At 38.1% G+C, this 10,360-nt stretch overlaps 2 protein-coding genes across 2 annotated transcripts; one reads left to right on the top strand and one right to left on the bottom strand.

The window, feature by feature from the left end:
* Positions 1-75: 75 nt before the first annotated feature.
* On the bottom strand, positions 76-4,937 carry scpep1 (serine carboxypeptidase 1). The gene is made up of 13 exons (XM_079634643.1): positions 4,654-4,937; positions 3,587-3,726; positions 3,317-3,406; positions 2,955-3,110; positions 2,797-2,871; positions 2,517-2,589; positions 2,279-2,316; positions 1,685-1,813; positions 1,459-1,552; positions 1,259-1,372; positions 1,042-1,179; positions 456-619; positions 76-340 (listed from the first exon to the last, which is right to left on the bottom strand). The coding sequence occupies exons 1-13, from the start codon at positions 4,712-4,714 to the stop codon at positions 278-280; spliced, it is 1,335 nt and encodes a 444-aa protein (XP_079490769.1). The 5' UTR covers positions 4,715-4,937; the 3' UTR covers positions 76-277.
* On the top strand, positions 4,878-9,452 carry coil (coilin p80). The gene is made up of 7 exons (XM_079634517.1): positions 4,878-5,236; positions 5,332-6,364; positions 7,427-7,516; positions 7,691-7,738; positions 7,812-7,881; positions 8,024-8,112; positions 9,238-9,452. The coding sequence occupies exons 1-7, from the start codon at positions 4,986-4,988 to the stop codon at positions 9,295-9,297; spliced, it is 1,641 nt and encodes a 546-aa protein (XP_079490643.1). The 5' UTR covers positions 4,878-4,985; the 3' UTR covers positions 9,298-9,452.
* The last annotated feature ends 908 nt before the right edge of the window (positions 9,453-10,360 follow it).

Raw genomic sequence — 10,360 nt, 5'->3', positions numbered from 1 at the left:
CAAATAAATGGGAATTTAAACAACTTTAAGGTTAGTTCTTTCTTAGCACATGTTGATTTCAGAATACAAACTGTATAAAAATTATGACTTTATTGTTTGCACGCATTCAAATTTACAAATTTTACAAGACAGGCATTGTAAAATGATTACATGAAGATCTCAAACTAAATGTAAAAAGAAAAAGAAAAGAAAAAAAAGTCAGTGTCAGATTTTGGTAAAATAACTGTTGATTGTTCTAAAGTGGTTCACAAGCCAGTTTGTATCTGAATGAGATCCATCACTCCTGCTGAGTCACCATCTTCAACATCCGTAGAGCCATTGGCCCCTGGTCAGATGGGATCTGTGATGTAATGGATAGAGATGTTCACATACACTCATGCTAAAACTAACTGAATATGACTAAATTAATTACATGATTTTATAAACATTAAAATGACTTTGGCAAAAAAGTATACCATATGTCCAGCTTTGAGGATCCAGTAGAAGGCAAAGTTCTTATAAGTCTTATAGAAAGCTCCTGTCTGTCTCTTAGTTTGCGGATCTTCCAGTGCCGTCCATTTCATCTTGTTGTAGTATTGGAGTCCATCCCATTTCAGCTGTTTCACCCACAACTCCTGACCTGCTCATAAATAAACAAATCAATTATCGCTGCAGTGCAGAAAAGCTCTCCTGATGACAGCCAATTGTAATGGTCTTCTTAAATTTCAAACTTATGGGCAAAATGGATAACAAAAAGCTTACAGACACCTATTAACATCCCCTTCCTAGTTCCTATCAGGGTGATCTGATCACAAGAGTCAAGTGGATCATTTTCAACACATTATCGGTTACAAGTAGAGAGCCTTTATTTGTCCCAAACGAAAAATAAAGAATGACACACCAAGGTGACGAAAGCCGACTGTAGTAAAACTAGCCCACGGCCCTATGAGGATATATGGTGACATGCACAACTACCAGGTGTAAATGGTCTAAGCGCTAGTCTAAGTTCTGTTGGTCAAGAGTTGCCATTCTAAAATGTTTACTAATGGTTGACGTCCTCACCCATTGTGTCCACGATGAGATCCAGCTGGCCATTGTAGATGGTGACATTGACACCTGCAGCCAGAAGCTGATCCACAATGTTCACCACAGGCTTCATGAAATCTCCTGCCATACTGACAAACACGGCATCAGCTTGTCCTGAAGAAACGGGTTTCACTTGTGAGAATCATAATGTTGTACACAGACATACCTCTGTAAATCATAAAAAGAATAATACCTCCCCATGTGACATTCTTTGGTATGACACCAAGCTTCTGTCTGATTGGCCCGTTCATCAAGTCAGAGAGGGACTGACGGTGCAAAGGGCGAATGTGGTGCCGCTTCAGTAAGGCTGTAAAAAAACAAGACAAAATGATGCCTAAACATTTAATGTAACTAACAGAAATTGTGAATAACAGTGCATGCTGAAGGGCTCACAGAGAAATCCATCCACAGCTAGATTTGAACTGGTCTTCACCATCTCATCAGATTCTTGAGTGAGGATGTTGTAGAAGTTCACACCATTTGTGTTCTGTAACAAAGAGGTTGGGGAACTGAATGAATCACATGATGTTCATTAATCCTGTATTTCTTTAAACAATGAAACCTCTACCTAAACATATTCCTAAACTACAGAAAGGTCTGTAGAGCACATTCAACTCGCCTGCTCCACAACATTCTCTGTGATGGACCACAAGTCAGTTGCTTTTCGGTACAGGCCCTGTTCTACTGCGTCCTGCACCGCTTTTGCGGCTTTAGTCACCTCATCCAGCCCATTGTCATCCAATAGAGACTATAGACCACAGCAAAGACACACATCAGAAGCATTAAACTCTTTAATAGCAAGTTATGAACAGTGAATGGCTGCAAGGGAACATTTCATTTGGCCAAATCCTCATATTAGACAGATTTCTGAAGGATCATGTGAAAATGAAGACTGGAGTAATGATGCTGAAAATTCAGCTTTGCATCATAGGAATAAATTACGTTTTAAAATATATTTAAATATAACAGTTGCTTTAAATTGCATTAATATTTCACAATATTACTGTTTTTAATTTATTTTTGAATATAAAATAAATGCAGCCTTGGTATGAGACTTCTTTCAGAAACTTTTTTTTTTTTGTATCTTTGTATCTCCAAACTTTTAAATGGTAATGTATGCATATGTCAGATCATCACTGTAGTAGTATGTTTTGATCATGCTAATGCAATCATGCTTAATCACTGTGAAGAGGAGTTATGGTGAATTACTCACTGTGCTGTAAAGATAAGGACCCCATGTCATGACTGAATCTGCAGGAAAAACAAGCAATCAGACGTGTTTTTTTGGTGTGTGTGTGTGTCACCAGGTTTATGCAGTCATGTGAGTCAGGACTATATGATCATGATGAATGTGCATGCATAATGACTAGTAAACTGAGATATGACAACTTAAATAAAAAGACATATAGCTGTACACAACCAGACTGAAGCATGACAAGCTTTTTACAAACCTATAGGAGAGATCCAGGAGTCTCCTAAAGCCACCCCAGCAAAGTTGCATTTGATTGAACCAGCTTGAACTGCCTAAAGAGAGAGGAAATTACCAGTCAGTGCAGATTAAAACAAGTATTCCGAAGAGTTGCCAGATTTACTTTTGAGGAACCAATCTGACTCAAGCTCTCCCTCTTTTAGAGGAAATCACAGAAGCACATGAGTTTTATGAACGTCTCGTGCGTGTTGCTACAAAATTGCCTCTCATTAAGCCTAAAATGAGAACAAACATTTCAGTACCTTTGTGAGCTCGAGGGAAATAGCTGCTGCCATTTTGCCTCCGTAAGACTCCGAAAAAATATAGAAGGGAATACTCTGTTGGGGAGAAAAGTAAGATACTATGACAAATGTAAAGAGTATGTCAAATTCAGTCTGGTAGGTACTTTTGTTTTGCTTACTTGAAACTCTGTCTTTAGAGAGAAAAAGGTCTTGAGAAGGGCCATCATGTCTGATGCTACCATCGCAACGTCCTTGGTGAGGGCATCTTCAGTGTCGGTGTAACTGTATCCGGTGCCCACTGGGTTATCCACAAATAGCATATTGGCAGCACGCACCTGCATAGACATATTTTTGGATGAACCATAAATTATTCACAGATTCCACAATAAGTTTTTTATTTTATTGTACATAATGCTTATATTAAGAAGTTATACAGAAACACTGAATCAAAACATGCAACATGAATTCCATACTTCCTGAAATAAACATCTTAATCAATATTGCAGATATGAGAGTCAAGACAATATATTAGTTTACCAACCCAAGAGGTTTCTCTCGGCTTCAGGTCTCTATCAAGAGGTCCAATTTCCTCAAAATTGCCAAAGCCACAGCTAGATCCCCCAGGACCTCCCTAAAATAAACAGGAGCATGAACGACCTTAGATGTACTTCAGAAAATGAAAATCAGGGTGGATAAACAGGAGAAGGTATAACAGCTATGTGAATTCTGATTGGAAAAAAAGCTTTCAGTGACATATTCTCTAAATGAAGAGGATATATGACAGATCACACTGGTCAGAGAAGTGACTAACCTGAAGCCACATAACCAGAGGTAGTTCTTCATAACTGGCACTGGAGCTGTTGGCGTAGTACAACCACCAGAACATATGAGCTCCATCACGGACATCCACATATCCCCATGATTCTTTGGCTTGAACTGGAACACAACTACCTGTTTTTTGATAAGAACAACAAAAGTAACATTATTTATTATTCGAGATTGGAGTTTGTGCAAAACGGTCTAATTGTAAATGAAGCAGAGAGTTCCTTAAGAGACGTTTAATGGGCGACAGGAGGGAGGATAGGTAAATAATTCAACGGTTCCGAATCTTTTAAACGATTCTGTTTCGGTTACATAGGCTATAAGATTTTTTTTCTTTCTTGCAAAACATACTTACATGTTTATGATATACAACTTTGTATACAATATACAAACATAACACAACAGTAACAGATTTTTTTTCATTTCGATCAATATGGGATTCAATCATAGACTGTAAAAAAATATTTAATTCAGCAACAGCTCGAATTTAATTATTTATTTTAAACTGAGAATTAAGCTGTACAAAAAATAAAACATCTTACTGTATTAAACCATTTACAGTATTGCATGGTCCCTGTTTCAGGGATTTTTACTTTTAGATGTTTCCATCCGTTTTAATGTCAAATTTAAACAGTTCAAACATAAATATTATTATATTTTCATTCCATTTTACTTTATGAATATAGTAACAAACAATTATAATAATTAAACCAAATATCAATGCTCACCTGAAGAGTTTTTGATTCGATAAAGAATAATTAATACGAGTCATTCGTTCTGACACAACTGTAGGCACATGTTCGAAACCGGTTAGTTAGGGGAACCAAAACTCCAGGAAAAACATTCGGTATTATTTTAAAAATGGAACTTGGTTCACAACCTTGGGTCGATTACAGTTGAACTGAAACAACGAACAACATATTTCACTTTGTGTCTAAAGTTACAAAACATTTCAGTATATTCTCATGCTGCCATTGTACCCCCTAAAGACCAAGACTGTGCCTAAAAAGATTATCCCTAAAAGTGTATAACTTACAGCACATAAATATGTCATACCTTTGTGGAAGCTCAGAGAAACCAGCACCACCAAAAGCATGCCAATCCACGACCGTGCCATTGTTAGTGATCTCAAGCTCTCAAACAGGCTTCCACAGTGACCCACCGTCGGCTGGTAGTGCTTAAATCCAAACCTGTGGGCAGCAATGTGATACGGAACCGCATCATATGACTTCAGTCAGCTGACGAACTGGGAAATAAATAAACCACCGCTATTCTCTTCCACACCAGTAGAGGACAGCAGAGGGTGTGACAGAGTGACTGAAGCCCTCGTTTAAAACAGTGAGCGCTTCCATCGTCCTCATTGATTCTTCTAACGATACTGCTCAGGCATGGCCACCTCCTGTCTCAATGTTGTCAGGGTTAGATTGTACTTTGATTATCCTCCTCCCGCGACACCTGAGTGTCGGATGTGTTGGTTGCTGGTGGACTTGAACAAATGCCGAGTTATCGCAGATCTCTCCAGCATTATAAAGGAAAAGTTTGGCTACAGCCGTAAGACTATTTTAGACTTGTTCATTGAGGATTGCTTCCTGCCTTCCACAGAAAGTATTTATATAGTACGTGATAATGACAGTATAAGGTAAGAACTGTATTGTATAATAATATGATGAAGGCTAGGTTAAATATCCTTTTAAATGTTGATAATAAGTGTTTATTCATCATCCCCATTGACAGGGTAAAGGTATTCAGTCCTGTTTATGTGAATGGAGCTGAGGCTTACCAGAACTCTGAAGCACAAATCTCAAAGACCAAGAAAAGAGTGAGAGAGGATGAGCCGCAGATCTGTGAAGGCCTAAGTAAAAAAAATAAGCATGAAGATGCCCATAGCAATGGCTCTGCACCAGCAGAGGATGGCAAAAAGAAGAAGAAAAAGAAGAAAAAAGAGGTGAAAGAGTCAGCCACCAATCCTGCCACCCCTCAAAAGAAGATTGCAAGCCCCTCTTCGAAAAACAACAGAAAAAACACTTCAGCTGTTGCCATGAGAGACAAAACAACTCGTACAAAGAATCATGAACCAACGTCAAATTCTTCAGATGGCAGTGAGGATGAATCTCACAAAAAGGCCCCTCCACCAAAACCTAAACCCAAGCAGAATGGTGCAACCAAAAAGCCCGCTGTGGCTGCGCGAAAAGAAAGCACATCATCGGATTCATCATCTTCGGGTGCTGTTAATAAATTCAAAAGCAGCATCACTGTACAGGCACTTCCTGTTACACCTAAACCATCTAGCACAAACTCAAAACTTCTACTACAGACACCTCAACGTAGAGAGAGCTCCACAGATTCGTCTTCCTCCTCCTCCTCATCACCCAGCCAAGTCAAGCCTGTAGCCAAGAAATCACAGGCAGCAAGTCAACCCTCCTCGACCACTCAAAGTTCAGTTCAGTCGGTCTCGTCTTCTGTGTCTAAAGAGCCCCAGGATAAGGCAGAGAGCTCAGACAGTGAAATAGAGCTTGTGATTAAAAAACCAAACCTACAAGGAATGGGATTGAAAATTGCCGGTTTGAGACCCTGCGACAGTGAGGCAGCAGCAGGCAGAGGCCGAGGAAACACGAGAGGTCAGGAGAGAGGCAGAGGTCGAGGTGCAAATCGAGGCAGTTGGAGAGGAGATTTTGGTAGGGCCAGGGGAACACCGTGGAAACAAGACTCTCCTTTCGAGCGGCAGAAACAGGACGATTCTCTGACTAATGAGAGTTTTATTCTGCAGGTGAGATGAATCTGAAGTTGTGATTTATTAAAAGAAACTTCTGTTATCTAAATTTAGCAAATAAACTAAAGCATAAGGCTGCTAACAAATTCTCCACTACACCACACAATCTAGGGTTTTCAAGCAGGGCTCTGTGGAAAAGATACAGGTGAAACTCGAAAAATGAGAATATCGTGCAAAAGTTCAACTTAAAATGTGAAACTAATATATTATATAGACACACTCATTACATGCACATTGAGATATTACAATTTGTTAGAATTTTGATGATTATGGCTTACAGCTTATGAAAACCTTCTAATTTTGAATTTGGGGTCTTCATAAACTGTAAGCCAAAATTATAACAAATAAGGTCTTGAAATATCTCACTGTGCATGCAATGAGTCTATAATATATTGGTTTCACCTTTTAAGTTGAATTACGGAAATAAATGAACGTTTGCATGCTATTCGAGTTATTGAGTAATTTTTCGAGTTTCACCTGTGTGTAAATCATGTATGTCCGGTTTCACAGACAAGGCTTAAGTTAGTCCCAGACTAAAATGCATGTTTGAGCTGTTTTATCGGAAAGACACTTGCTCTGGCATATCTTAAAATATATCAGTGCCATTGTTTTGTCTCAAGATGCACATCGGTAATGTTTATTTCTAAGGCACGTTGATAAAAGCTGCTTACATGTCCTAATTGAACTCAGCCTTAATTCTGGCTTAATCTAAGCCCTGTCTGTGAAACCAGGGCCCTTAATATAAAGTGTTACTCAGAAAATATATCTTTGTTTTTATGTAGAGAGTCCCTTGGTTGGCTAGGTTAGAGTATCTGAGTGTTTGGATCAGGGGTCCCTGGATTAGGAAAGGTTGAAATTAAAAATAATAATTCTCACAATTTTTGTCATACGTCCAGACCTGGACAACACTTTCAACTAATAGTTAATTGTTTTTCATATTATTATTATTATTAAGTTCAAGTTATTAATGTATTATCTATATATTTGTTTATTTATTTAAAAATCTATATTTTTTTAAACTTGAATCACTAACCTTACAGTGGATGTTTTGTGTTGTAGAATCCACCTGAACCAGCTCCCAAACGAGACTACGCAGCTCTACCCTTGCTGGCAGCTCCTCCTGCAGTGGGTCAAAAAATCGCTTTTAAGGTGCAATGTGATTAGATGAATGATAATTATAGAAACACTTTGACCTGATAATATTATCTATGATTATTTATGCTCCGTTGTTAGTATAATACTTCCTAGTTTCAGTGAGCACATGCCAGTTGTCTGTGATCAGTTTTCCATGGAGATGTACTTTGAATCTCTCCTGTCTTCTAGCTTTTGGAGCTGACCGAGAACTACACACCAGAGGTGTCTGACTATAAAGTAAGCCATTGTACACCTCTGTAATGTGAATTGTGTTGTGTGCACATTAAAAACAGTCTTTGCTGTTATTTAGGAAGGGAAGATTATTGCGTTCAATCCTCAAACAAAAGTGGTGGAGCTTGAACTGCTCTCTCAACCTCAAGGTATAACGACACCTTTTTTTATTTTTATTATTGCCACTGTTTCAGTTATATAAATCTGACACCTGAAGCTTGGCAGCTGCTTTATTACGTGCTTTATTGCACTCTTCCTTCTGCAGCAATTTATTTTTTATGTGTCTTTTAGCTCCATTTGAACCTGGCAAGTTTGACCTGGTATATCAGAACCCTGATGGATCAGAGATAGTGGAGTATGCTGTCACACACGGATCACAGGTACTGAATGCTCTCTTAAATGTTACATTAGGTTCACACACCCACATCAAGTGGATTTTAGTATGGCTGGAACATTGAATTGACCAATCAGAATTCAGGGAAAGATCTATCTATATATTTAAAAGATTGTTTTCTGGATTGTAATTGCATATGAACTGATCAGACATACCACTACACACACAAAAGCAAGTTTACTGGAACTACATCATTAGGTGAATGTTTATTATTGTTGTTAACTTGCAATGGCTGTTAACTTCTTTGTTGGTGGGTAGATGTTTTAGATATCAGCAGTAGTCTGTGGTAGTCATATAAATAACAATAAATAAAAAAGGCTTATACACGGGTTTCTGTGCAACGTCATCACGTAGATGCGCGCGCATCTAAGAGGCAGAAAGCAACAGTCTTTACGGCTATATCTAGCAGAAGCAGAGATGACGCGGAGCTGTTGTGCTGTAAACTAACCTAAATGCATAGGGTATGTCATGTTTTTATGATTCGCAAACTTAGTTGGACAATTTCATACTAGTCAACTAACTAACTTTTTACATAATGTTATATTAATATGCAAATGAAACACAAGCAAACAGATTCAACTCTGAAATTGCAGTTTATTATTGAGTCAACAAGAATTTACAAACAATGCGAAATCTACGTTAATTACAATGTCCTTTTACAGAACTCGGCATAACATATATCGGTCTTGCCTCTTGGATGCGCGCGCATCCGGTATTGTTTGTATACAAGAAACCTGTGTATATCACGAAGAGCAACAAATTAGCACCATAACTAATTATTTCACAACTCATGTCATATGGTGAATTCAGATTTTGGATCATAGTTACTACACTTGCTGGGGAAACGCATTTGACACAAAGGAATATAAAAGTGCATACTTCATGTTTAACATCTGCAGTGTATGTCCTGGCAGTGCTAATGCGAGTGCTGTTTGGCAAAGCTCTAAACCCTCTTTTGTAGTTTGGATTGTAACCCCATCCCCCAATCCCACACAATTGTTGCTTTCTGATTATCCCTTTTAATTGTTGAAGTGAATAAGGGCAGTTCTTTGTACAAGTGCGTATGCTGTGGTAGGCTAAAACAAGCCTGTCTTTGATGTCTTTACTGCAGCTGACTGAGCGCTGGGATTCTCTTCTGGAGCCCCGGCTCATTTTGGAAAATGTCGGATGATGGTCAGAGAAAACATGCAGCCTGAGCCACACCTATTCGGATATTTTAATGCTGTTTTGTGGAAATAGCTCATTCTCATGAAATTGTATTAACCTTTTATTTTTTTATTTTCAATGTCAGTTAAATAAATACTTTGTTTGTTTTTTAAAAATGGGAGTATTGGCAGTGTCTGTTTATACAATGAGTACAAATAGCCAACCTCTTGGCAAAGACTGTTTTTACTAACTAGTTCTTTTTAATTATTATAATAATAATTTTTTACAAATAGTGTATTACTTATTTTTACATTTACTTATTTGTAAATACTACTTGCGAATAGTGTCTTTCCCAATTTGGACTTGTAAACAATATGGTGAATACAGAAGATAAGTGAAGTCATCACACAAACCAACAACTAAAGCACACTTTTTTTACTTTATCAAAGGATACGCATGGAAATTGCATATGTAACTATAGCAACAATAAAGTGCATTAATGCTCAGTTTATTGCAGAATGAATATGCTCCCGATCTAGACTACGCAGCTTTACTACCGACAAAGCAGTCAGGAGAGTTAGATTAACATGGGAGGATTTGAACATGAAAAACGGAGTGTACTGACGCCTTTCCGCGGTTAAAACAACATACATTCTTATGTTCATTCATGTTTATTTGATGCTATGAACTAGAAGGAAGAGATGATCGGTTCACGAGCAGCTTTAACTGATGCTCTAGTCTACAGCGATCTGTCAGACACATTAAAGAGCCACAAAACGGTATTTATTGTTTAAATTTCTTTTAACAAATCTGAAAGGTGAGACTTTGTTTAATATGTTTAATATCAAAAGTAACCTGGTCTGTCCTGTCTGTCAGCGTGTTGTCAGTCTCCTCTGCTCCGCGATGTATTTTTCACTGCGTGAGAACATAGTGTGGCGTGAGAGCGGCGTAGCTTGTCGGACATAACGACAGTAACTAAGGGGGGCGGGTCTTTGCGAACGGTCAGTTGGTCTAATTTTTTATAACTTTTATAAAGGTTTAAAAGTTACTGTTATAAAACAATTTTCCTCTGGAGAAAATGAATGGAG

This window comes from Phoxinus phoxinus, assembly GCF_949152265.1.
Source record: "Phoxinus phoxinus genome assembly, chromosome: 1".
In the NCBI taxonomy this organism is placed as follows: domain Eukaryota; kingdom Metazoa; phylum Chordata; class Actinopteri; order Cypriniformes; family Leuciscidae; genus Phoxinus; species Phoxinus phoxinus.
The sequence above is the reverse complement of the archived record's forward strand: the minus strand, read 5'-3'. Positions and strand labels throughout refer to the sequence as shown.